This window comes from Pteropus medius, unplaced genomic scaffold, assembly GCF_902729225.1.
Source record: "Pteropus medius unplaced genomic scaffold, Ma_sr-lr_union100, whole genome shotgun sequence".
In the NCBI taxonomy this organism is placed as follows: Eukaryota; Metazoa; Chordata; class Mammalia; order Chiroptera; family Pteropodidae; genus Pteropus; species Pteropus medius.
Genome location: NW_024350923.1, coordinates 3,581,531 through 3,608,960, shown reverse-complemented (window position 1 = coordinate 3,608,960; position 27,430 = coordinate 3,581,531). Strand labels below are relative to the sequence as shown.

The 27,430-nt window shown below is 53.9% G+C and overlaps 1 protein-coding gene across 9 annotated transcripts in view; it reads left to right on the top strand.

The window, feature by feature from the left end:
• PPP6R3 (protein phosphatase 6 regulatory subunit 3) overlaps positions 1-8,395 on the top strand; it is a 110,592-nt gene extending 102,197 nt beyond the window's left edge. For 7 of the 9 annotated variants that reach the window (XM_039840634.1, XM_039840633.1, XM_039840632.1 and 4 more), the window contains 2 exons: positions 4,199-4,315; positions 6,889-8,395. In XM_039840634.1, the coding sequence (XP_039696568.1) occupies positions 4,199-4,315; positions 6,889-6,940 (169 nt within the window). In that variant the 3' untranslated portion in view covers positions 6,941-8,395. Of the gene's footprint in view, positions 1-322; positions 482-4,198; positions 4,316-6,888 lie in introns of those variants that run through there. The other 2 variants (XM_039840627.1, XM_039840630.1) reach the window with 2 other exon arrangements.
• Positions 8,396-27,430: the final 19,035 nt, after the last annotated feature.

Here is a 27,430-nt window from a genome sequence, read left to right as displayed (position 1 = left end):
TCCCTTGAGCACTGTGCTGCTGGTCTTGGCAAACACAGCATAAAATAAAAACAAGTAAAAGGTATAAAGATCTGAAAAATCAAAAGATCATTGTTTGTAGATTATGATTTTCTACATAAAGAATTCTGATTGAGTCTCTTAGACAGGTAGTAGAACCACTGGGATGTCCCCCCTCTTTTACCTTGTCATTAAGATAACTAAGATGGAACGGTACAATGAAGACCTAATAAGCAGGGAGATGTGCTGTGTTTGTTAATGAGAAGGTATCTCTGGCATTTCTTAGAAAATTATAAAATGACTGTATTTCTTATCAAAATCCCAGTGGAATTTTTCATGGAAGTGGAGAAGCTGATGGTGATATTCATAAGAAGACCAAAGAGAGCCAAGAATAGCCAAGATCATTTTGAAGAATAAAGGGGTGGGGGGTTGGCTTCGCCAGGTTAGGTCTCAGGAGTCCTTATTAAAGCAATTATTGAGATGACGTGGCGTTGGCATGGTTATGTATAAACAGACGCTCTACCCTGACATGAACTTGACACATGTGAGAATGAATGACGTCACAGTTCGGCGAAGAAAGAATGAACTAATAAATAGTGATTGTCCTTTTTGGAGAAAAATAAAATTAAATCTCTGTCTTAGCGTAAATATGAAAGGCAAGGCAGAACTACAGCTTTCAGAAGACAGCGTAAGAGAGTCGGGGTAAAGGACTTTTAACTGTAAAAAAAGCCAAACCATAATAGAAAAGATTGATAAATTTGACTTTATTTAATTTCTAACATTCCAAAACATACGATAAAATGAAAAGACAAGCCATAGCCAGCTAAGAAAGATTTGGTAGTAGGATAGAGGAAGAGCCTAATATTGATAAGAAAGAGACAATCTATTAATGATTTTTATTTTAAATGGACAAAGGATCCAAACCAACCGTTGCCTGTGGAGGAAAACGGAACACGGCCGCCCCAGTGCGGTCAGCCTCGCGGGTCGGCCTCGCAGGCGCGGGTCAGATGCAGCGGTGACGTGGTGCCCTCCCGTGCACAGCAGTCTGCCAGCTTCTGTCTTAAGTTGTTACAGGAAATAGAAAAAGTGCAAAAACTGCTGAGATCTTTTTATGAGGCCGTGAAGTCTTAATTCCAAAACTAGATAAGGGTAATTACAGGGAATGACCAGCTTGGGTCACAGGCAGACTAAGTGCAAAAACACTATCAAGTCTTTGCTAACTGGATCCAGCAGTTAGCAAACCAAAAATAATTCCTAACGGTCAGCTAGATTTTATCCCTGGAGTGGAGAGATGGTTCAGCACCTGAAAAATCTCGGTGTAATTCACCATATGTTAATAGACTGAATGAAAGTTGTTCGATATTTTTCATGAAGCTTTTGGTACCTGCGTGTGGTTAAAACTCAGAGCAGAGCAGTAGCAGAAGTGAATCCCTCATCTTGGTAAAAGTTAAGTACAGAGTACAGCAGAAATTCCAGTTAGTGGGGAAGTTTGCTCAGAGGAACGAGCGAGGCTGTCTGTCCACCCGCCGCTGCCGGCGGTCCTGGGCGGTGTCAGGAAAGGCAAAGATTAGACGCGGTGTGGTAAAGCTACTGCTTTGCACATAATAATGACCAGTTATTATCTAATAAAAGTTCAGCAACACCGCTGGGTAAAAAATCACTCTTAAAACTGAGCAACTAGGACGCATAATACAAGGTGACGTACCAGTCACAAAATACATTAAACTAGAAAATATTTAGGTATTATCTTGACCCAGACATCTACAGAGAAAACTTGAAAGCGCCAATGAAAGCAGCCACGGGAGGTCTGGACAAGGGGCAGCCCATCCCCGCATCAGAGATGTCACCATCACCAAATTAAGTTGAGTCAAAATTTCAGCTGGATTTTTCTCAATGTTAAACATACTCTAAAACTTACGTAGAATAATAAAGTTCCCCAATCACTTAGAAAACCATAAGGAAGATTAAATAAGCGACTTGCCCTGGCAGACGTTCAGTCATGCTGCAGAATCACACTAATTATACCAGCGTGACGTCAGCGCTCAAGTAGACAAGGAGACCAGTGCGACGGGAGAGCGCGCAGTAACGATGGGGGCGGCTCAGTGGCTGGTGGTGCAGGGAGCCGGGCTCCCCACAGGGCACCGGTGAAGCCGGAGCCCCCGACCTACATTCGAAGGCAGTCCGGGCGGGGTGACAACGTAATGTGTACGGCTCGAGCACACGGGCCGTGCCTCCCGCGTGCCGGGTTCTCAGTCCAGTTCCCGGCCCATTCCCGGCCCGGTTCCCGCGTGGTGACGCATTCACGCCTCTCACGCACCCTGGACCACATGTACTGTGGTTACTGTGCCACTTTGCAGATGAGGAACACGAGACTTCCAGAGTTAAGCGATGGGGCCAGAGTCTCACCGCTTAAGAAAATGTAGTGCATCTTTCTGACCTGGGGCCAGAAAAGGACTTTCTTTTTAAAAACTGAACAAGAAAACCTTCAAAAGCGTAAACCGTAATGCGAAGGATGGAACCGATCGCATCAAAGTTAGGAGTTTCTTGTTGGTAAAGAGGCCGATGGTAAATCAAGGGGGAAAAGATTACAGTTTCTAAATGAACAAACATTTAATATTTAGTTCTTGTAAACCAATAAGGAAAAGATAGAAAATCCAACTCAGGAAATGGGCAAAAGATAGCAGTTTACAGACAAGGAGATCCAGAAAGGCTAAAGTAATAAGATGCTCAAAACACTCGTCAGCCTTCTCTCCTGAGAGTAGGAGAGGTGGGGGTGGGGGGGTCAAGCTGAGTGTGGGCAGGACAGCCCTGTCTGTCCCCTGCAGGTGGGGAATGCACCTGGGCCTCCTTGTAGGTGGGAAGACTTCCAGCTGGGAGTAGCATCCCTAGAAGGGAGAACCACCAGGCAGCCCCCACGCCCACCCCCACCCACCCTGCAGCATCGTGCTGCCCGTGGAGGGGGAGGGCGTTCTGGGCTGGTAGCTGTGACAAGCCAGGCAGAACTGGGGTGCTCACCCTGGGGCGGCGAGTCAGCGGGGCCGGCCTGCCTGCCCTCCCAGCCATGCTCATTACAGGACAGGTACAGAGAGGTATGCCATCCAGGGCCAGTTATGGGCCTCAGAATACACACACGCAATGACTCCGTCTTACAGGAATGAAGGTAATATGTACGGAACACCTCAGGGTGGTTGCTCAGGTGGGGAGAGTGAAGGGGAGTGATGAACCAGGGCCCCCCGAGTGTCCCCAGATCTCTAGTTCATTTTCTTCCTTACATGTTGCCCGGACCCATCTGAAAGCCACCCGAGAAGTTACCCTAAAATTAGGTTTTTCCTAAGCAGACCCAAGACAGGACTCGGCTCTAAGAATGCTAGGCCTTCCCAGAGGGGCCTCCAGCTGCCCTTTAGCTCACGTGTGCCATCTTGACTGTGTCAAAACAGAACTCAGGCAGAATAGGGAAGAGTCTGAAATTCCAGCCCACGAGCGTGTGCTTTCTCCACCAGGAGCTGTGTGGAGGGAGTACCCCCGTTCCCGTCCCCTCCAGCTCCCGAGGGCCAGTTTCCTGTCCTGGCCGCTGTTCTTGGTCCCCTTCCCTCCCAGAGTGCGTACTTCCCACGCATGGTCGGAGGGCAACTCGAGAAATCCAGTCCTAGTTCAGCCACGCGTCACCTGCTCACGTGACCCCAGCTCACCCACCAGCAAGCTGGCGGGGGGTTGTCCTGCCTCCTGTTTGAAGGGCGGGCTCAGCCCTGAGCGCAGTGCTTTAACTGAAGACCCATTCCTTCAAACAGGTTCATTTGACACCTTCACCGAGTCTGCAGATTTGCTTACGTGCGGTCGTGGACATGTTATTCCCCAAACCCCTCATTTATAGGAGTATTCTGAAACTCTTGTACATTTCTTTTTCTGTTTTGCACACTTGGCTTCAGAGTGTTGAAATCCTATCGGTATGTACAGTCGCGTGGGACCGTGCTTCCCCAGACTCCAGCTGCATCACACCGCCCCTCCAGTGCCCGCTGTGCGTGACCCTCTCCTTCTGTGATCCCCGTCACTGTCCGTGGCCCCTGTGCCCCTCACCTCAGCATGCTGGCCCCAGGGCTTTGACCCACGGCAGTCATGACTCCAGAGCCATCTGCATGCGCCTCGCCCTCCACCGCGCCACTCCCCCAGGCTCTAATACTGCCTGTCACCCTCTTTACCGCAGCGAGGAAGGAAAACTGTCTACCTCTCAAGATGCCTGTAAAGACGTGGGGGAGAGCCCCGAGACGGCCGAGGCGAAGTCTGCGGCTCCCCGGCCCCCCAGCAGTAGTCCAGAGCAGAGGTAAGGCCCGCCGCCTCAGATCCAGCCCGGCCTGGCCCGGCGCTGCCACTGTCCGGGCGTGGATGGGTGGGGCAGAGGCAGAAGGGGTCACAGTTGTCCTTGGGCACTCCGTGACTCGCTGAGCACAGTAAGTCTCAGTCCTCGGAGTCAGGGTGACCAAGCTGAGAACTTAGAGCAGCTGACGCCTCACCTGGAAGCCCGCCGGGTTCTGGAGAGGCGGTAGCATCCCTGGCCCTGTGAGAAGTGTCCGGCATGGAGGGGCGTCTTGCTGGCGTTGTCCCCACCCCCTTGTTTTGATGATGTGCTATGACTCTGTTCGGTTTAGTTTTTGCAAAATATTTATTTCAAGTGCGAAAACACCACCACCAGAGCCACGGGGTGCTTTCTTTCCAGCCGTCCTCTGCTGAGGCCGGGCCAAGGCCCCTCAGGGGGAGCGAGGGCGGCCTCGGATGCTCGGAGCCCGCGCAAGAGGTCAGGATGTGCCCTTGGCCCGGCCTCCCCCCCAGAGTTAGCCTTCCCAGTAACTGTCGGCCTGTGTTCTTTCCCTGAGGGACACGGTCACCCTCATGGCCAGTTCACAAGACACTCCCCCAGAGAGCTCTTCCCCTCACTGTCTGGAGGGACCAGCAGGGGGCACTCTGTTCACTGGTCAGCGTCACCAACTCTGCCCCTATTTCTCATGGTAATTACAGCCCGTATGAGGGGTTTGCTTTTGTGATTTAGAAAATACATATAAGGTTTTAACTGTTTGAGTACGTTGGCTCTTGTGAAGGCTTTGGGAGGAAGAGGCAGGGTGACACTCTAGTCCCAGCTGTGCTTCTGAGGGTTTGGGCGAGTCACTTCTGCCTGGGGTTTTCGGTGCGTGTGAGTGGAAAGGTCCTTTGTGGGTCTGAGTCCTAGTCGGTGTGCCCCGCCCCCCAGTGCTCCCCCATAAGTCCAGTGTGGTGAGAACTGCCTGGAGGGCAGGGCCGTCCCTGTCTGCCCCGGTCACAGCGGTTGCTTTAGGAGTTGGGTCTTGATTCCTGGCGAGAGTGGCACAGGGCACTGTGGGGTTGTCCCCTTGGCTCTCTGGGGTGCAGAGCTGTTGGCCTCGGGGGACCCGCTTGCTCTTCTCTTGCCTCGGGACAGCCGTGTGAAGAGCCCCGCTCGCCCCTCTGCAGATGGGGACGGCGGAGGGGGTCTTGGGGCAAGCCCATGGGAGGTGGCGCCACAGGTCTGGGCTCGATGAGAAAGCGGGAGCGACAGACCCACAGACAGTATGGGGCGCGTAGAAAGGGGCGCCGGTAAGGGGTGAAGAAAGCTGGGTAAGGGACAGGCGTCTCGTTTTAGATAGGGCGGCGGGAAAAGGCCTCTGAGCAGGGGACGTTGCAGCTGTTGTCATAGCAGGGACAGGTCAGGTTTCTGATGTGTCACATCTGTGTTCTTTAAAGCACTCTGTGGCAGTGTTGAGGTAAAGAGCCACCTGAGACTTCGTGTGAAGTCTTCCCCGCGAGGTTCCCGTCACGACTGAAGGCCGTGACCCTTCAGGTCACCAGACGCGCGCTGGTCGTCCTCACTGCCATCATCGGGCACACCGGGTATCTGCCAGCAGCGTGCGCAGCGCTCTGCACCTTGCATGCTCCCGCGCCCCATGGGGGTTATTGTCCCCCTCTTACAGGGGGAGGGAACCAAAGTGACAGAGGCTAAGAAACACCTAAGATCACACTAAGTGATGAGGGCAGTTGCATCTGGTTCCAGAACTCTCGGTTCCGTTGTCTGTGATTCACTGAGACATCGTCAGATGTAGATGTAAGGAGAGCGTGGTGTGCGTGGAGCTGCCTTTTTGGTCCTTTGTCACAGTGAGCAGGTGCCTGAGGCGTCAGGTTTGTAGATTTTGATGCAGTTCAAAATACTCGTGTGCTGCTTCCCCGTTGCTCCTCTCAGCTTCCCTCCCAAGTCGCCTTTATAAGACTCTGGTAACGCCATCAAGAGAGTCTTGTGTGTTCAGGTTGTAATTGTGGCAGGAAGGCAGACTTTACACATCACCACCGTGTTCATTCAGTGTCCTGCCTGTTCCCCCCCCCACCGCAAACCTCACGCTTGGTTTGCGGGCACTCGTTCGTCACAGCGCCCACCTCTGCTCTCAGCGGCTGGTCCCGCCGACGTTTCTTCGACTTCCTTTCTCCCATGTCGGTAGCAGCATCCTGATTCCAATCCAAGGGACAGGTGGAGGCTGTGTTGGAGGAGGGGTGCGCCAGCAGCTCCTGAGGGCGCCCGGTGGCAGCTTAGACCGACCAGACTACGCTTCTCAGAAGCTAGGGAGCGGGGGTGCTCTGCCCTGCTGCAGGCCCGCCTGGTGCCCCGAGCTCAAGGTGAAGCTTAGACGCGATCCAGTTAGGTTTCCTGAGCATTAGATAAATTCATTCATGAAGCGTTTGGTTAACCGCCAAGTGCTAGGCATCGCATAAACAGTGCTAGGCATCGCATAAACAGTGTTCGCACAAACGGTCCCCACCCTCGGGGAAGCCGAACGAAGTTCGTTTTGTCTCACGTGTCTGCTGAAGTGCCTCAGGTGGCTGTCTCTCACTCCGTAGGGCTGACCAGCCGGGCGTGCCGGGCGACGCGTCCGTCAACGGCCCTGTATGATGAGCGACCTGCTGCTGCTGACTGAGGACGCAGGCCGCCATCCGGGGCTCTGGGGGCTTCCACGGGAGCCGCCGCCGTCACTGCTGCACTCACTCCGCACGGGATCAGGACCAGCACCCTTTATACTCGAGACGCTCAGACGTTGTACAGAGAAATCCAGAAGTGTACAAATATTGCACATGACAAATACCAAGAATTTTTGCGTATGTTTATATTGTATTGTTCTAAATAATGGGTAGCCTGTGAAATAAGATCTTGCCACCCATGTAATAATAGTAGTAATAATAGTTAAAATGGCTGTAAGAATAGTTTTATAAAAGTGAATACACAGATCTATTGTATTTGAAACATAACTATTTGACAATTATTAGTGTGACCAAAGTATTAGGCAGTTTTCATACATTTTTCACCGTGTACAAAATTCTGAATTCATTTTTCTTCCAGGTCGGCAAGGAGTTGTAGGATTGAAATGCCCTCGAAGTGTTATTTTGGTTGTTCTAACTTACAAAAATGATTTTGAATAAGAACTATTTGGTGTTCTTTTTATAACCAGTTTTTGATTGGTAACTGTTTTCTGTATTGTTTAAAACGGATCAAAAAATGTAAGTCTATTGGTAGAGATTAAGTATTTATTGCTACAACTTAGTTGATAAATTGATGTTATCGTAAAGCCATATGTTCTGTTAAGGTCTTGTTTGCTCGAAAAGATTATCCTTACAGGTGAAACACTAGACTATTGGGAGTGTACATGGCTTATGGCTTGTGGTTTGGGTTTTTTGTTTTTCGTTTTTGTTTTCTGTTTCGTTTTGGTAGTTCATCTGCCATTAACCCATTCACCAAAATTTATCTCGTTAACAAGCGTCACCAATGAACATTTCAGAGCCATCTGCATATTTAACGTACCTGAATCCCATTAGGCAAGTCTGTTGAAAAACGCTCTTGTGCTAATGGGATTAGAGTGCGTTCATTTTACAGGCTAGTATTTTTAAACTAGAAATCAGAATCTGGCACCTAAGCATGTTAATTGTTTTTCCGTACCTTGTGAGGTTTTCACTCGTAAATTCTAAACCGGTCTATTTTTTTTAGAACTGGTTTGTGTATATATATAGTGATTATGGATACTAATTCAATGTAATTTATAATTTTCTATGTCAATATAAAAATACATCACAGCCTTCTCAAACAGCTGAAGCAATATATTGTATATTGCCATATCGTCTGGTGAAAGGGTTAAATTACTTCACCTCTTGCACTTTTAGATGCAAATCAGTTTTTCATTTCTGTAATAGAAAATTATTCACGTATTTTTACATCATTTGTTTTTCCTGACCAGTATTTAAAACCAAAAGGATATTCTGAAAAAGGCCAACGATTTTTTTAGAAATAGCATCCCAAGCAGCGTGCCTAAACGTTACATTGCGTATGGAAATAAAAAATCAAATGTCTAATGCCTTATTTCTGATTTACTTTTCCATTGTAAATGGTGTGGAAACTCCGAGCTTGACGGAGGCGCCTGGGCACTCACGGACGGCAGTCGGCAGTGCGCCTGGGACAGCCGGCGGGGGGCCCTGCCCTGCCGTCCAGCCGCCTCAGGAAGCCCCTCTGTGTGTGAGCGCCCCCTCGAGGACACCGTCTCGTGCGTCCCCTCCAACCTGGCACTGCCAGGGGATAGGGCTCCTTTCGCGTGTCTCAAGGATGCCGACGTCCTGTGGCACAGGACCCCGGGGACTGCTGGAGGACGACGCGCTCTGGTCTCCCCTCACCTGGTGGGGAGCTTTGCCGGGGGTGGCACACGCCGCCTCCGTGTGCGCGTCTGGTCGGCTTCTCCATCCCACCCAAGGTAACGCAGTGTCTTGCTTCACTCCAGCTTCTGCTGATGCAAGAGCATCCGGGCCTTTTCTTTGGGGTCGTGTTTGATTTGTTTCTCATGTGGCAGGGAAAGGACATGAGGACGGGAAGAACGAGGCCCGTCGGGGGTTGGAGGGTGCCCGCCCGAGGCCAGGAGTGCGCACTCTCTCCTTCCTTCCTACTTGCGTTTCTGCGTATCGGCCATACTGAATTGCAAGACTAACATGTCTACGATACGACACTGTATTAAAAATAACAACAAAAATAAAGTCTGATTCTTTGTTTCTAGAAATTCTCTCTCGTGCCTTGCTTGGGCTTTACTAACCAGACGGTGTGGGGACCACGCTGAGCGAACTGCTGTTCCGTTGCCTTGTGATGGGTCGGGGCGTCCTTTCGCTGCGAGGCAGACCCCACGCCCCTGGGGGAACGGGCGCGGCGTGTGGGGTGGCAGGGGAGGGGCCACAGCGCTGGGTGTCTTCAGAGCTGGGTGTGTCTGGTCCTCTGGCTTGTCTCCGCGGGTGGCCCCTCCCCAGCCTGTGTTTTTTGGTGCTGAGGTCGGCTGTTCCAGTGACGTTTAGAATGCGATGCGACATAACTGCTCATTTTTCATTCCCCTGCAATCTGCTGAACAAGCGTCCCCGGCTGGTTAAAGCCAGTCAACAGGTCCCTCCGCAGAGGCTGGGCACGCGCTCGGCACACCTGGGCTCCGCACACCTGGGCGCCACAGCCAGAGGCTCTCGCTCCCGGCCCGCCTCCCCGTCAGCCACGTGTTGTCGGGAAAATGACAGACAAGTTCGCAGACCTGAAGAATGCGGCCTGGTTCCTGCCCTGCGCCAGGCGGTTCGTGGCCACCAGTGGTTCGCTCTGCTCACGCGGCCCCGTGACGTCGCCCGCTCGCCTTCCTGAGCCCTGGCGTGAGCCTGCGCTTCCATTAAAACCGGCAGCTCCTGCGAACTCGGGCGCCTTCGCGCCGGCCAGTGGGACCTCCTCCCATCGCTGCGCCAGGGTGGGCTCCGTCCCCGGCCAGTGGCCCGTCGCCTGCATGCGCGCGGTTGTGGTATAGCAGTGGCTGTGCCCGTCAGCTTGCAGCTGTCCGTGGCCGCGCTGCACCGCAGCGACAGCGAAGGGCTGCGTCGCCGACTCGTTCGGAGCCTGCATTCACCTCTTCATTCCGTCGCCTCTGCGTCCCCGTGCTGCCTCGCAGCCCCCTCTGCCCTCGCCACCTACGCCAGTCACGCAGTGCTCACCCCATAGACACGTGGCACCGTGCTGCCTTGGGAGTTAACCCAGGCGGGTTACAAAGGCAGCCAACGGTACTTCACGCTGTCGCATGCGAGGCATTTGGGTTGTTCTGTTTTCCTGTATAGTTCTCTACTCGTTAACGTAAAATGGAGTTCCTACTATGTGCCAGGCGCTGTTCTAAGTGCTCTGCGTGTACTAACGTCACGGCAGTTTTACGAGAGAACCATCCTCACTTTACACACAGGAGAGGGCCACAGAGGTTAAGCAGTTTCGTCCCAGGGTGCCCAGCTAGCGAGTGACATCGTGAAGATTAAGTGTAACACGTTTAATATCTAACAACAAAGCTTGACTATAAACGCTCAGTATTAGCCGTTATTACAGCACATCCACCATCAAATCTTCCGGTGTTTCTTTCTTAGGATGTTGACAGTTTGATTTCAGAGTGGAGATTAGATGTATACGACCTTCGACGCCAGTAGGACCATAAAAGTGTTGCCATAGCAATGAAAAAAGACCAATGGGCAGTGTACAAAACTGAAACAGACCAGTGCGCACATGAGAATTAAATTTGAGATGCTTAACAGGCACCAGTAGAGACTGGAGCGTCCCATGGGACCGCTCCCACTCGCTGTTGTTCCCGCCCCCAGCTGGCTGCTTTCACGGCACATTGGCAAAGTCAGTAGTTGCGTCAGAGACCCTGTGGCCTGCAAACCCAACAAGTTACACTCTGGCCCTTTACAGAAAAAGTTTGCCAACCCCTGAGTCAATGAAATGAAACAGAATCAAGAAATAGACCCACAGGTACATGATCAGCTGGGAAAGGAAAGTCTATCCAACAACTGGGTTGTTTGTATGGAAAGAAATGAACTTTGACGCCGACCACACACCACAGATGAAAACCCAAAAGAGTCGCAGCTCAGGTGTAAGCACTTAAGCTTCTAGAAGAAAACGAAAGTATGTCACAGCTTCGGGATGGGCAGAGGTTTCTTAGGACATAATGCAAATCACAAAAGAAATTGAGTTTCCATCAAAGTAAAATTTTTGTGCTTTTCAAAATGAACAGGCCATGGACTACCAGGAGAAAAGTCACCCGTGTGTCCTGACAAAGGACTCGGTCCCGCAGCTGGACTTTCAAATGTGACTATTGTAGTCAAGGCAGTGGGCGATCAATCAGAGATTTTACCAAAGAACAGAAATCTATTAGCCAAAAAAATTCAAATGGAATTTCTAAAACTGAAATAATTGAAATTAACCCAGTAAATGAATTTGAAAACATTGGACAAAGCCCAATATAAGATATATGAATTTATGATAGGTTTGTAGAAAACATTCAGATAAGTATGGAGAAGAAAAGGGTGGAAAATACGGCAAAATCATGTAAGAGAAATGCAGCATACCGTAAAAATCTAACATACCTGTATTTGGAGTCCCAGGAAGGAAAGGAAGAAGGGGCTAGGAGAGACACAGAAGTTTCCAGAACTAACCAAAGACGCTAAGCTAGAGACTCAAACTCTTTCAAATGCCAAGGAGGATGAAGAGGACCACAGCGTCGTCGTAATGCAGCCTGAGCCCAGCGAGAAAATCTAAAAGCCTCTGATCAAAGTAGAGACATATCCCTTTTCTGTAGAAATGATGAAAGCCAAAAGACACGGAATGATCTTAAATGCCGAAAGAAAAACAAAAAGGCCGACCTAGAATTCGATACTTAGCAAATTATCCTCCCAACGGAGAGTGAAATAAAATATTTCAGAAGAACAAAAACAGATTGCAACGCCGGCAGAGCTGCACCGAAAGCTGTTTTCCAGGCAGAAGGAAACCCACACGGGAGCCTGGCACCACAGCAGGAACCATGACCGCCGGGAAGGGGAGCGAGCGGTGAAAATAAATGAGTATGACAGCCTTATCGGGCTGAAGATGCAGATGAACGAAGATGGTGTTGGGATGACTGGATGTCCACGTGCAAAAGAATGAAACTGGACCCTTATCTTACACCGTACACAAAAATCAACTCAAAAATAGATTAAAGATTTAAATGTAAGAGATGAAACTGTAGAAGTCCTCGAATAAAACACAGGGCAAAGTTTCATGACATCGGTCTTGGCAGTGGTCGGTTTCCTGGATGTGACACCAAAACACAGGCAACAAATAAAGTCAACAAGTGGGACTACATCAACCCGAAAAGCTTCTGCAAAGGAAACGACAAAATGAAACGTTGACCCACAAATGGGAGGGAATATTTGCAAACCACATGTCCGATAAGGGGTTATTTCCTTTTTACTTACACAACTCAATGGTAAAAGAAACAAACAAACAAAAAAACTAGTAACCTGATTAAGAAACAGACTAAGGACTTGAATAAATGTTTCTTCCAAGACAACCTACAAATGGCCAACAGGTATATGGGAAAGTGTCAAATATCACTAATCGTCAGGGAAAAGCCAATCAAAACCACAACAAGATATCACCTCATACCATCAAGATGGCTCTTACCAAAAAAAAAATAAAAGACAAATGTTGACGTTTTGGAGATATGGGAACATTTGCACACTGTGGGTAGAAATGCAAAACAGTGCAGCCACGATGGAAAACATCACGGAGGCTCCTCAGAAAATTTAAAATAGAACTACCATGTGACCCAGCAATCCTAATTACAGGTATTTATCCAAAAAAAAGTTCAAATTAGGATCTCGTAGAGATGCACGCACGCCTGTGTTCACTGCAGCCAAGATGTGCAAACAGCCTACATATTCATCACAGACAAATGGATAAAGAACAGTACGGACGGACAAGGAACACCAAGTGGCCTATAAAAAGGAAGTCCTATATAGTATGGGACAGTAGGGGTGGCCCCTGAGGACGTCACGCTAAGTGAAGCGAGCCAGTCGCAGGAAGAGGAGTGTTCCGAGGTTCCATATACACGAGCTGGGTAACGGGTGGGGAGGGGCAGTGGGGCGACCGGCCAGCGGGCGCAAGGTTCCGGTCGAGCAGGATGCGTGAGCTCTGGCGACGGGCCGCACGCCACCGCGTCTCCAGCCCACAGCACTGTATTCCACACTTAGACACTTGTAAAAGGGTTGACCTGCAATGAAAAATTGAAGTAAGTAGATGTCTAACTTCACTAGTAAATTAACAAGCTTCAACATTTTTAAAAACAGCGCAAAGGCAGGAAGTCCTAGCCTCATGTAGTTGGTGTTGAAAGTACTAAAAATCCTCCAGTGAGGGTGCATGCTGTCCTTTCTAGGGTCACCACTGAAAGAGTGTGTCACCGGAAGCTAATAGAGGGGTGGACAGAATTACACTTGATGGCAGCAGGCACACAGAGAAACGCCGCTCAGCTCCGCCTGACGCCCACTTTCAAGCAGCGGGCTTGGCTGACGACCTGCGGCCACCAGAGGCTCCTTCAAGGGCAGCCTCTGCCAGCCGTGGGCCCTCTCCACGCAGACACCTGCTCCGGCGGCCAGCTGCTCAGCGGGCTGAGAGACGGGGGTCTGCCTCCCAGGCGGACGGCGCCCACCGTCTGCCGCCTTCTCCTTTACTTTCGCAGGCCAGTGAGCCGTCCAGTTTCTAACTATCTCGGCGTCTGCTCCCCGGAGGACCCCGTGCCACGGTGGGCAGCAGGGGTGGCCCGGGACAGCAGGTGGGAAGATGGAGTTCGCAGACGGGCTCACTCATTGCCTGGCTGGGGCGGAGCACGGACGCTAGCGAAAGGCGTGGCCTCGCTGATAAGTGGTCACCAGCGCTGTCGGGAAAGGTGCTGGCCAAGGTGCCGATTTTGGCGTTGGAAACACCCAGGGGTGGGGGGGGGTAAGGGGGGGTCCACTACGAGGCCAGTGGAGATAGAAGACTGTTCCAGCTGCCTGCAGACCTGAGGGGAGACCATGACAGCTGGCGGCAATCAGCAAGCGATTGAAGACGCGTGGGCGACCAGCCTGAGCCGGAGCTCAGAGTGGCTGCACTTGAGGCGGGTTGTCCCAGTGGTTGGGCCCTGGTGGGAAAGCCTGAGGTCCTGACATGTGGACGGGACACCGTGGCGGATGCCCACGGAGAATTTGACTCCCCAGACTTAGTTCTGAGTCTGCAGAAGTGGCTCACACCCGTGGGGAGACAGCACAGGCTTTTGTCCCCGAAAGCAGCAGGCGCCCCCTCAGGAGCGTCTCCACGTCTCTGCCAGCTGCCAGCGTCAACCTGGAGTTAAGGTGCAGCCACTGAACCCATTCAGGGACCCACTGGAACTGGTACGGGAGGCCGACAGGGACGGGCAGCCACTGCCCATAGGACCACGTTCTGGGTCCAGCCAAGGGGGTGAGCACAGAAGGCAGAAAGGGAGCATTTGTTGGTTTGGGGGCACTTCTGGGACCCAGACTTTAACGCCCCGTCAAGAACCCTGGGCGGGGGGGGGCTCAGACTCGCTCCTGGAAGTCTGAGAAAAGCGACGGCCACTCCGAGAAATGAGCCTGAATTAAAGCGCCCAGCTGCCTCACACACGACTGTCAGGAAGGGGCCGTGCTGGAATCCACAGGCGCCGAGGCCAGAGCCCGCCACAGAAGGACACGCCGTTCTCCATGGCCACCGGGAGCGCATGGCTGAGGGATGCAGGCCGGGGATGACAGCCAGAGTGGCCGTCACAGAATGTGGCTCAATGATAGCGACGCGTGTGCGGGCCCCAAAGCAGGGGCGGCCAGGTGGGGACACTTAACCACCAGAAGCCGGGGGGGGGCACTTACCATCACAACTAAAAAGGTTCTGGTGACAGCCAGCACCTGGTCCCTCGTGAACCACAAAAGCGGTTGGTAGAACTGACTTTCTGCCACCTACACTGTGCGTGAGTTGGAGAATACGTGGAGTCACAGAGCAGAAAAGTCACAGGTCACCCAGCGCAGTCACCTCTCTCGTGGGTAGACTCCTCTCGTGTCTCTGCCCCCAAAGCTCCTGCTCTGCGTGCGTGGTCTGGTGGGTCTGGGCAGGGTTTAGAGTTCGGCTCTGGGTCTCACTCCAGCTCTCGCTTCCAGGATTTCTCCCCACTGTCCCAGCCCCAGACTGTCCACTCTCACCCCGGGCTGGGAAGGCTGGCACCCCACTGCTATGGCCGCGGGGTCGGCACGCACGCAGCATCCAGGGCTGGCCTTCTGTGCCCGTCCCACTGAGGCCCCCGTGTACGAGCAGGACAGCTCCCTCCGGTGAGGGCACTTCTCCAGAGACGGGCAGCTCTGGGAGGCTGACGAGAACATTCTCAGCAGCCGGGGCCTCGAGCCTGGTTGGGGGTCTGGACGGGCACCACAGCCGCCGCCGTCCTTCCCACTGGCCTTGCACGTAGGTTTAGGCCAACCTCCTAGGGAGTAGATCCCGCCGAAGACCCTATGCTCTGCGCCCCATCACCCCCTCTGCTTATCTCCCGATACTCTGTAAACCCAGAAGAAGCATGGTGGTCTCCCCGGAAACCCTGCCCTGTGACGGGTCTCTGGGGCTGCAGGGACCGCCAGGGGGGGCTTTGTCCCAGGGGATCGATCTTGTCAGCCTCATCTGTCCCCGATCTCAGGGATGGGATTAAGCACATAGCTTTTGTTTCCGGCCTGTCCCGAGAGTCCCTCCTCCCCACTGGGGAGGCGAGAGGGTGCACAGAGAGAAACACCTGAGCAACAGACTTCCTTGATGAAGATTTTAAATACTTTGTTGTCATAGAGTTTCTGGTGGTATAAAAACATATTTGGTTCCTTTGCTTGCTTTAAAAAGCACGTTGGCCCTCCCTTTTTCTAGCGTGATGTTTCTTGGACGAATCGTGCCTCTGACTCCTGAGCACCTGGCCCGCCCGCGGTGTCCATGGCGGTAAGAAGCACCGGTGACACTGGAGCCAGCTTGCTTGCTTCTAAAAACCAGCCGACGTGAAGTGTTCTATCCCAGCATGACTCTCCACCTTTGCAAAGAGAACCTGGCTATTGGTGCAGGCCAAAAAAGGGGATCCTTTACAGAGGGACGCAGCCAAGGGTCCGAATTCAGAAAGACCAGACCGAAAGGAGCTGTGAGCCCCGCCCTGCGGAAGATGACAGGCCCCAGCGATGCTATTAGGCGCGTATGACTAATCACGGTTAATGCTTGCTGTTGCCAATTAGTCTTATTAGCACAAGCAGCTGGAACACAGAATGACATTACCCTAATTACCAGCAGCAGCCGTCCATTCGCAGAGGGGGGTGCATTTCCAAAAAGGTTACACTTTCCGGAAATTAAGCATAACCTCCTGCATTGTTGAAAATTCAGCAAAGTGGGAGGGAAAAAAAGTAAGCGAGCAGATGAAAAAAAGGAGGTGATGAAAGTCACACAGTAATTTTTACTATTATTTTTCTACCATTTTCTTTTCTGCGCTAAAGTGGACTCGGGCCTTTGTATGCTTTCTTCCCCCCTGAAGTCTGTGAGTGGGAGGGAAAATTACTCGCATTAGAGTTTGGCTGGGACATCAGGCTCATTATGGCTTTCTTTGGGTCACCTTGGGGCCGGAGACTGGCCAGCTCCCCAGGGCCCACTGCCCGCCCTCCCGCCGGCCCTGCCCCGGCTCCTCCCCGGTGCTGCCCCCAGGCTCCCACCTTCCTGTGCTGTTGACAGGGTCCCTGCTGCAGAGCTGGAGGGGAGCGGCAGGGGCTCCCGCACACCGCAGCCCCAGACCCCACCCGGGAGGCGAGAGAAGCCAGGTCCCTCCCATCACACCCCCAGCTCTGGCCAGTGTGTCCCTGAGGTGCGGTTGGCAATGTGCCCAGTGTGCTTTACCAGACAGGACAGGGGCCTGGACACTGAGTGTCACCCCCATCACAGCCGCCCTTCCCCTCTCCCATCTCAGCTTGGTGCTGGGCTGCTGCTGCTGCAAATGTCATCCGGAGACCTTTGGGTGCTCACTGCCCGTCTCCCACCTTCCCCCAGAGCCTGTTATGGGCCACTCAGCATCTGGGCTGCAGCCCCGCCCCTCTGCCCCCTCCAGAAGGTTCCCGCCTCCCAATTCTGCATTGTCCAGGCACCTCTCCCCCTGGGTGTGGCCTTGCCCACAAGCAGGGGGTGGGGGGTGGCAGGCCTGCCCTTCACCTCCCTTTCTGTCATCTGTTCAGTTTGGCTCTTGCTGCTTATCAGGCCCTGGGGACCTCACGGCCCCCACTTCTCTGAAGCTGACACTACCAGGGGCGATGGTCCTTGAACACACAAAAGTCACAATGGACAACACATGGCACGGCTTGTCATCAGCCCGGAACCAGAGACTCAGAAATCTTTGTGGCGTAGCTTAGGTGCAGTGAGGTGGTATTTTAGAAGAGCTACCCCCAGAGATGGTGGGTCCCCCGAAGCCCCCATCTCATCCCCTTTCAGTCAATGCCCCTCCTGAAGGTGGCCCAATTGGAGAGCGACTGTGCCTAGCGCCAGTCTGGGCCTCCGGGAAGGGCCACGGGCAGCCTGCACGCGTCCGTTTCACCACGTGGCTGCCTGTGGCCTGGGGGCCTGGTTTTCGTTGCCCCTCGTTGCTCTGCAGTGTTTCTTGAATAAACAACCCGTTTATTTTTCCATTCTGCTGCTGATAGGTATTTGCGTTGCAGAAACAAAAATTACCTATTTCATCCAGATGATACAGTTGGCTGACTACTGGGTGCTCCAGCCTGCTGTGGTGTTCCCCCAGGAGGCCTACCCAAACTTGGGAGCCCCAAGTCCCAGCCTGGGCCCCCACCCTCAGCCTGCCTGCCCCCTCGCCCCCTCCCGCACTCCCAGAAGGGCTGCCCCAGGTGCCCAGACTGCCCAGCCCCGACTCGTGGGCAGACTGACTGTCTTCCTCTCTTGCATTTATCCTGCGAGGTGACATTTCAAAGCCCAGACATGATTTTTTTAAGAAATTTATTATGGTGACATTGACTAACAAAATCCAGTAAGTTTCAAGTGTACAATTCAACACTGTCATATATATTGAGTTGTGTGTTCACCTCCCGCAGTTAGATCTTTCTGTCACCCCAGACATGACTTATCGAGCAAGTGCCAATGTGCTAGACAGGAGTTTTGTGGTCCCTGCCACCGTTCCTGCCTGGGGGACATCGAGTCCTAGAACGACTTGCTCGTTCTCTGGGTCTGTCATCCTGGAACATCTGGGGGCGTGTGCTCTGCAAAGCGTGGTGGCCAGACAGACACGGATCCACAGCCCAGGAGGCGGGGCACCCGCAGGCCTGCTCCTTAGCTCCCGCCCCGGGTGTCTGGTCCTGTCAGTGTGGAGAGCAGCGGGAGGACACACCCTTAGGGACCCTTAGGGCCCCATCACAGTCTCTTAACAGAAGCGCCTCCACCTTGGCTTTGCATCAGGGGCAGTGTCCGGTGCGGGGGAGGCCAGGGGGCTGCTAAGCCCCTCTACCGCAGGGACAGCCCCTCAAGAATTACCCTCTTCGTGGTCAGTGGTGCCAGGGCCAGGAGGTCCATCCTGGGCTTCAAGGCGCCAATAAAGGAAGAGGGAAGGAGATGCCCCGCGGCGGGCCCTCCTTTCGGGGAGGGGCCCACTTCCCCACCGGCCCCCTCATTCAGCCCTGGGGCCCCACAAAGTCCTCCTGGGAGACGGAGGCCTCTGGCCACGCCCAGTGGGCAGGCAGGCTCGGGAGGGCAGGAGCCACGGCCAGCACTGGGCTGAGGAAAGTCTGAGGCTTGGCCGCTGTCGGCGGCAGTGAGGGCCACCCAGAGGTGGTAGGGAGAGCGAGACCCCAGCCCCACTGTGAGCCCAGCTCCCTGAGAGGCCAAGGGAGGCCAAGAATGGCCTGTCTGGGGGCCCAGGGCCAGGTCTCATGGGTCCTCAGCCCGGGTGGGACCTGCAGCACCACATGGGTATAGGCCAGGTCCCAGGTGGCAGCTCCCGGTTCGGAGTGAGCACAAAGACGTCTGTCGCGTCCAAGGCAGCTCCAGCTCCGTGCGACCTGGCGAGGCCTCCGCTTCCGCAGCAGGTCCTCGGGCTCCGTCCGCGGCTGGTCAGACCCCCAGGGACGTCTCTCGGCTCGTCCTCGGAGCGGGGCGGCGGAGACCCCGCACTCCACGGCCCATTCATCCGTTCGGCCGCAGGCGTTCGGGCAGCTTCCAGGTTTGGCCAGTAAACACTCGGGACGCACCTCCTCATGCCCGCTCGGGCGCCCCAGCAGTGCGACTGCGGACGGGGCCGCGGGGGGACCCCCGCGTCGACGAGAGGAGGCGATCACCCTGGGGCAGCTGGTCGGATCATTTCACACTCCAGCCAACAATGCCTGAGGCCACAGCCACCTGTCTCCTGTTCCACTCGAGGGGTCGTCACGTTTGTGTCACTTTGCCAGTTGAATGGACGTGTCTCGTTTGGTCTCGGTCCCTGCGCTGCCAGTGAGCGCCTGTCCCGCGCGTGCGGCCGACGGCGCTTCCCGCCCTGCGAAGCGTCTGCCCAGGTCTTCTGTCCGCTGGACCCGGCGGACTCCCCAGAACTGCAGGGGGGCTGCTGCTCAGCGCTACCGCTCCGACCGTCCGTGTGTGGCGGACGCCGCCGCTTCATCACGTGATGAAGCAAAGTTCATTTCACAGCGCGCGTCGTGTCGGAGGTGACGCACCGACGTCGGCGCGCGTCGTGGCGGAGGTGACGCACCGACGTCGGCGCGCGTCGTGGCGGAGGTGACGCTCGTACTGACGTCGGCGCGCGTCGTGTCGGAGGTGACGCACCGACGTCGGCGCGCGTCGTGGCGGAGGTGACGCTCGTACTGACGTCGGCGTGCGTCGTGTCGGAGGTGACGCACTGACGTCGGCGCGCATCGTGTCGGAGGTGACGCCCGCACTGCCTCCGGTCTGGCTTTCCTCACCATTCGGAGAAGTCGCTTCCTTGTCCCCTCTGTCCCGCGCTGCAGGTGGGAAGCCGAAGTCAGTCTGATTCTCCTTTAGGGCTGGGAAGGTTCCGTCTTGTCTGGAAGTTTTGGGATCCCCTCCTTGTTCCAGGTGCTCTGAACCCCACTCCGCCGCTGTGCGTTTGTGAGTGGGGGTTCGGCTCAAGGCCTTTGCAACCCCAGAACCCACGTGTTTCTTCGTCCTGGCCAGAGGACGTGAACAGACACTTCTCCACGGAAGACACATGAGGGGACAGAAGCGCGTGGGAAGGAGCTGGACATCGCCAATCATGAGGGAAACGAAAACCAAAACCACAATGAGACGCCACCACTCACCCAGCAGGATGGCTGCCATCCAAAAAAAAACTACCCCCAAAAACAACCCCCAAACAAAAAAAAACAGTGCAAAAGGATGACAAAGCAAATCACACATGTTGGTGAGGACGTGGGGAACTGGGACTTTGGCCCTGTTGGTGGCGCGCAAACGGGTGCAGATGCCGTGGAAACAGAATAGCAGGCCCTCAAAAAAAATAAAAACGGACTCGACCGTGTCGCCCAGCGATCCCACGGCTGGCCAGAGGCTCGAAAGGACTAAAAAACGGGGCCTTGAGAGACGTTCGCGCACCATGTTCACATAGCAGCACGTTCACAATGACGAAAATACGGAAGCCAACGGCCTGTAGACAGATGAACAGGTGAGCAAAACGGGGTCCCTACGTACAGTGGGACGTCAGTCGGCCTTAAAACGGGGATTGTGACAAGTGCTACCACACGGATGAACCTCGAGGACGTGATGCTGAGTGACATAAACCAGGAAGACACACAGAAGGAGAAATACTGTATGATTCCACTCGGAGGAGGTACTGGGGTCGTCAGATTTGTGGAGACAAAGTGGAACGATGGGTGCCAGGGACTAGGGGAGGGAGAAGGGAGGCTCTTTAATGGGGACAGAGTTTAACTCATTTTTTATGTCAATTCGTATCCTTTGCCCTTTTTTTCTGAATTATAGGTGACGGATAGCATTATGCTAATTTCAGGTATACGCTGTAGGGCTTCGAGATTTTTATACGGTACAGAACGATCACCGCGATGAGCCTAGTCACCAGACTGAGCAGATCTGTCACCATACAAAGTTATCACAGTATCACTCACTGTCTTTCCTGTGCTGGACTTAACATCCCCATGACTTATTTTTTCACAGCCTTAAGCTCGCACGTCGTAATCTCCTTCACCTACTTCACCCGCGCCTCCCGCCCCCTACCCTCTGGCAACCATCACTTTGTATTGTCTGAGTCTGTTTCTGTTTTGTTTCGTTTGTTTCGTTTTTCGATCCCACAAGTAAACAAAATCGTGTGGTATTTACTTTTCTCTGACGTATTTCACTTACCATGAGACCCTCTAGGTTGATCCGGGTTGTCACAAAAGGCAAGATTTCATTTTTATGGCTGAGGAATATTCTATCGTACACATGCACCGAATCTTCTTTATCCTTTCGTCTTATCGATGGATGCCTAGGTCGCTTCCATATCTTAACTACTGTAAATAATGCTGCAGTGGACATCGGGGCGCATAGATCTTTTCCAATTAGTGTTTTTGTTTTCTTTGGAAAAGAAAAGGAAGAGGAATTGCTGGAGGCTAAGGTAGTTCTATTTTTAATTTTTAATTTTTTGAGGACTCTCCGTCCTGTTTTCCATGGCGGCTGTACCCGTTTGCAGTTTCACCAACAGTGCATGAGGTCCCTTTTCTCCTCATCTTCGCCAGCACTTGGTGTTTCTCGTCTTCTTGATGACAGCCGTCCTTACACGTGTGAGGCGACTTCTCATTGTGGTTTTGATTTGCATGTCCCTGATGCTTTCCATGGGCCCGTTGGCCACGTGTCTGTCCTCTTTGGAGAAATGTCTCTTCACGTCCTTTGCCTATTTTTTAGTCATATTGTTTGTATTTTTTATGTTAAGTTGCTTGAGTTCTTTATATAGTTTGGATGTCAACCCCTTATCAGATGCGTCATTTGCAAATACCTTCTCCCTCTCAGTGGGTGGCCTTCTCATTCTGTTCACGGTCTCCTTCCCGATGCAAGAGCCTTTTAGTTTGATGAAATCTCATTTCTTTATTTCTGCTTTTGTGGCCCTTGCCTGAGGAGAAATGTCCAAAAAAACTTGCTGACAGTGATGTTGAGTTTACTCCCTGTTTTCTTCGAGGACTATTATGGTTTCAGGCCTTATGTTTAAGTCTTTATTTCATTTCGAGTTCATTTTTGTACAGAGTCTGAGAAAGTGGTCCAGTTTCATTCTTTTGCATGCGGCTGCCCAGTTTTCCCAACACCATTTATAGAAGAGACTGTCTTTTCCCCATTGTGTATTCTTGCCTCCTGGGGAGGGGGCAGCCGGACTGTCAGCTGTGGAGTGGCCCCAGGTGGCCCTGAGCCCCTCTGTGTACAAAATCACATCAGAGGTCCAGAGATGAGCTTGCCTCCCGCCTACCAGGCCTCGGGCACTGTGAGTGTTGAAAGGACGAGGCAGGGTCCCTGGGTCACTGGGCCCCAAAGAGTTGGCCGCGGAGACTCACAGCCAGACGCAGCAGATCTGGCGACAAGGGTCCTGTTCCAGCTTTTCACGTGCGGAGAAGCTCACCCAGGCTGGTGGGGCTGAAGCTCGTGTAATTGGGGGGCCCCTCTGCTAACGAGGATGTGCGAGCAGGAAGACAAGAATAGGGATGGAAGGAAGATCGTTTCACACGAGAAACGAAACCAGAACAAATCACAGTTTTAAAAGTTCGTTAACACCGCCGCCCGTACAGTGTAGACAAATCACGATGTTTAGCGAGTGCCCAACTGGCCCTGCAATACCTTTGCCCTCTATTTTTAACGTCCACTCACTGTATGACAAGGACTTCGTGTCGTTAGTATTTTCTACAGCGGGAATAGAAAGATGGTGCGTGGTGGATACGAATGTCTGTTTCGTCCGTTATCGAGGTTGTAGAGAAGCGTCTGGAAGCCTCACGGCCCTTACTGGTGAAGGCGTGCACTCCTTTAGGATTGCTCGAGTTTCTGTCACAGAGGTGCCGTCGTAGACACACTCGAGTTTGTAGTGGGAGCCGCAGGTCTGCGCTCCACAAACGATTGTGACAAATTTTGTTCCACTCGATTCCCATCCTAAAAGCCAGGACTACACGGCAGGCCTGTGACAGCAGGCGGGCATTTGTGATGGAACGTGGGTCTGATCAGGCACCGACACGGGCACAACCTGCACTCACGTGTGCATGTCCACCCACAGGGGCTGTCCCACAGACCGGCTCCCAGCTCCACACGTCACGCCTCGTTTTGCTGTGGTCCCCACAGCCTCCGGGGCTGGGGCTGGCGGACGATCATGCCACAGGCACACCTGGACCCTGCCTTTCTGTCACAGGCTGGGGAGTGGCATGTGGAAGGCAGCCGCATCCTGCCTGGGGACGGCCATTAGCATGCTAACCGCACATGGAAATGCTCACAAGCCACAAAACCTCTCCCCACCGTGGCAGGTTGAACTGTGTCCCCCAAGATGACAGGCTCGAGTCCTACAGCCCCGTGGCACTGACTTCTGCCAACAGCCTGAGTGAGCGTGGCAGAATGGCCCTTGCAGCTGCGTGTGCCCTTCGACCAAGGGTGGGCAAACCACGGCCCATGGGCTGAACCCGACCCCCGCCTGTTTTCATAAAGTTTTATTGGCACACAGCCCCAGTCTTTCACTCACGCATGGTCGGTGGCTGCTTTCACGTTACAGCATCAGGGTAGAGCAGTGTGACAGCCCGTGTGGTCCCCAAAGCCTAAAATACACCATCTGTCCCTTTACAGGAGACGTTTGCTGACCTTGATTTAGCCCAAAAGGTTACTGATCCTAGGACAGATGGCTCCCCTTTAGGCCTTACTGGGGACAGAAGACTGTCCTGAACTAGACACAGGCCAGGCCTGGTGAGGGGCAGCCGGACCGTCCACTGTGGAGTGGCTCCAGGTGGCCTGAGGCCGCTCAGTGCCCTGAGCCCCTCTGTGTACGAAATCACATCAGAGGTCCAGAGATGAACTCTCCCGCCATCCAGCAGGAGCTGGCCCTCACTAGGAAGGGTCAATTCTCTAGAACGTTCTTAGCTCAAGTTCTTAATTCTGGCAAATATCCTTGAAATGTGTTTTTAATAGCTTCAAATGAAACTCAAATCTTGTTAGGCGATGCCAGAGCAAATTCAGATATAAATCTCCATTTGCCTTTAACGTCTTCAGATATTGGAGTTATCAACAAAGAGGCAAGTAAATGAATAAAAATGCAAATGACATGGAGAGAGACTCACCCACAGGCAGTGGTGGCAGATCCCTCTCAGCACTGGTCAGTGTCCGGCCCCGACTCAGCCTCGGCCCCCACAGCAGGCTGCCCCCTGGCACCAAGAGTTCTAGATGGCAGTGGGGGAGCTCAGAGCCACAGAAGGAGCTCGTGCCTCAGCTCTGGACACATTAGAAAACAAAACAGAAAAACAAACACCGAAATAACACCGCAGAAACCCGTGTTCAGGAAAAGCAGTCATTAACTGACGGGCTTCAGTGGCCCAAATTACTGATCATGTCAGCGTAAATTAGGACAGTCTGTGCTGTCATTAGGGTTCTTTCTCTTGTTGATGAAAAGTGAGCATTTCTGTCTCCAGGCATGAGAGGCAGGTGGTGTTTGGTGGCCCTGGCTGGACCCCTCGCTCCTCTCACAGGAAGGGAGGGGTCGCCACTCGGCCCGCTGTTAGGCATCCCCCATCCTGTCTGCCACCCCTCCAGGCAGGCCCCCAGGTGTCTCCAGGAGGGCTTTAAGAGACTACAGCTCAGCTGGAGATAGAGCCCCTTACAGTGGGGACACTACCCCTTAAGGGCTCCCTGAACACACCGGTCAGGCACACACAAGCTCAGGAGCGGCTTCTGGACGAGCAGGGCCGGCGACGCTGTGGCCTGGCCACGTGCTGCACATAGAGCGAGGAAATGTCCCCCAGTACTTGTGGTGAAGCCGTAAGCCCCAGCATGACGGCATCTGAAGGTGGGGACTTTGGGAGGCGACGAGGGCTACGTGAGGTCACGCGGGCAGGCCCCCCATCATGGGTTCAGGACCCTGATAAGAAGAGACACCGTGTGCGGTCTGTTGCTCGCTCCCTGCCAGCACAGGGTGGTCTGGGGAGCACACAGCGAGAGGGCAGCTGACCCACCAAGAGAAGAGGCCTCAGAATGCGACCGCCCTGTGGCGCCATGACTTCCGGCCTCCAGGACTGTGGGAAATAAATGCCTGTGGTTTGAGCCCCTGGACCAATAAGTCACTGGGGAAGCAGAGGACCTGGGCGTCGAGCCAAAGGCCAGCAGCTGGAAGGGCATGGCAGAGAAGGAACAGAGTGACAGAGGCCTGGACGGGCACCAGAAGGCAGGCCGGAAGGAGCCCCACGTGGGACCTGGGCAGACCTGGAGGACAGGCACGGGCTCTGCCTTCACGTGGTTCTGTGGGCAGCGGGAGTCACGGGAGGCCATCTTCTAGAAGAAAAATGCAGAGGTTAGCTATGCTTCACACAATGGATTCCAGCTCAGCGTGGCTTTCTCCTTGTCACACCTGGGACTCCCCAGCGTGGGGCAGGCTCTCAGCCGCAGCACTGTGGACATGTGGGGTGCACTCTTTGTCCTGGGGCGTCCTGTGCACTGTGGGGTGTTCGCAGCAACCACTAGATGCCAGGAGCACCGTGCCCCACAGTCGAACAAACAAAAATGTCTCCAGAAGTTGCCACATGCACCGGGGACAGAATCCCCTGATTGGAAACCTGCCTTAAGGATGTGGTGGCCAGGCCTGTGGATGTCCTTTGAAGGCACAGCATTGCAGGTAATGGGGGGTGCAGGCAGAGCGTGACCCCAACTTTGCCAGGTGTAGTGTTACGGGGCTTATCTTTCAAACTTGTCACAGGAACAAAACGGCTGTGTGACCTGGCTGTGTCAGTGAAACCGTAAGCAGCGGTTAGTCGTGACTCCCATTCGGGGACAAGGTGGCCTCCATGGGGAGGTGACATGGAGGCAGTGACGAGCATCCATGTAGCATCATCTTCTCGACACCATGGAACTTGAGAAACCTGCTTGTCCCGTGGCTGTTAGCCACCCTGGCCACCAGGCGACAGAGCCCAGGGGACTGGGTACCTGAGCGAGGACAGCCCTGAGATCGCACCTGAGTGGCCGATGCCCCAGATGGCCAGCTCAGAGCCGTTTCTGCAACAGCCTCAAGCGGCGTGGCCCCACGATGGGCGGGCAGCTGGGAGGGACCCGATATGGCCCGGCTGCCCTGTGATCCCTAATCTGACTGTAACCCCCGGCCCTGGGCAATTAGGGTTCAGTGTGAGCAACGGGGTGGGAGTTGGGATCTGGGCTGGTGTGGGAGGTTTCATCTGCCTCCCCCTTCGCTAGCGGGGTGACAGTCCCCAACCAGTGGCCAAGCCTGCCGCGGGTGGAGGGGAAATGTGCCAAAGGAGTCCGGCCTTGAGTAGGGACGAGTGGCCTCTCCTGCCAGGACACGTGGCCCTTCGCAGTGCAGTGCGGGGTCTTGAGCCAGAGCTAGTCCTTCTTGCTCTCAATGGCCCCAGGCAGCCTGCAGGGCTCTGAGGTGTGGGGGCGACTCTCTCTCTGCTGAGGGAGAGCAGAAGGCAGGCAGAAGTCTCTCTACTTCATGACGTTTTGGGGTATTGGCTTATTTTAAAATAAAAGTTCATTTGCTACATATGATTCAATTAGGAAACCTACCAGGCATGGTGATGCTTTTTTAAAAGGGCAAAAATAACCTAATAAGTCAAATTCGATTTGGCAGACTGAGTCCATACGTTCTGCACAGTGGTGTGGCTCAGACCAGGAGAGAAGGGGGAGGGGGGACAGGGCGCTGACGGGGTGGGCGCGGTCCCCGGAGCCAGGCCCACATGCCCTGGGGATGTGTGGGGACAGGAGATGGCAGGGCGCCACCAGCTGGGTAAAGGACGAAGGCAAAGCCTGAGCTCAGATATGAGACCCTAGGCGTCCCCTAACGTGACGCCTGGTGGGGCCGAGGACAGAAAGGGTCTGGCACAGCCAGAAGCAGAGGGAATTCCAGGCGGGATGAGGTGGCCATGACCCAGGGTCAGGTCACACCCAGACACTTGCACACACACTCGCGCACTGCCTGCGGCCTGTGCTCACGCACATGCACACACACCAGCATGCGCTCAGACACACCTGCACACGTCTGACCCAGCGCACCCCCACACACGCGTGTGCTCACGCTCTGAGGTATGCACACTCCCATGCGCGTGCATCCACACACGTCTGTGCCAGGATGTGCATGTGTGCCCACTCACACGCACATCGGTGCACGCTCAGTCCGCAGGGCCCGGGGCTGGGGTCATCCGTCGCTGACGGTGCGTGGCTGTGTCTACGTTGATCTGCAAGCTGAGCAAATGCCTCGCGCCCGCCTGCGTCTCACCTGCACGGGGACATCGTTGTGGCTCCAAACACTACCTGTCATGGGGGGGTGACTGGAAGTTTGTGTCTTGTGCCAGCCGCTGGGCGGGGCCTCAG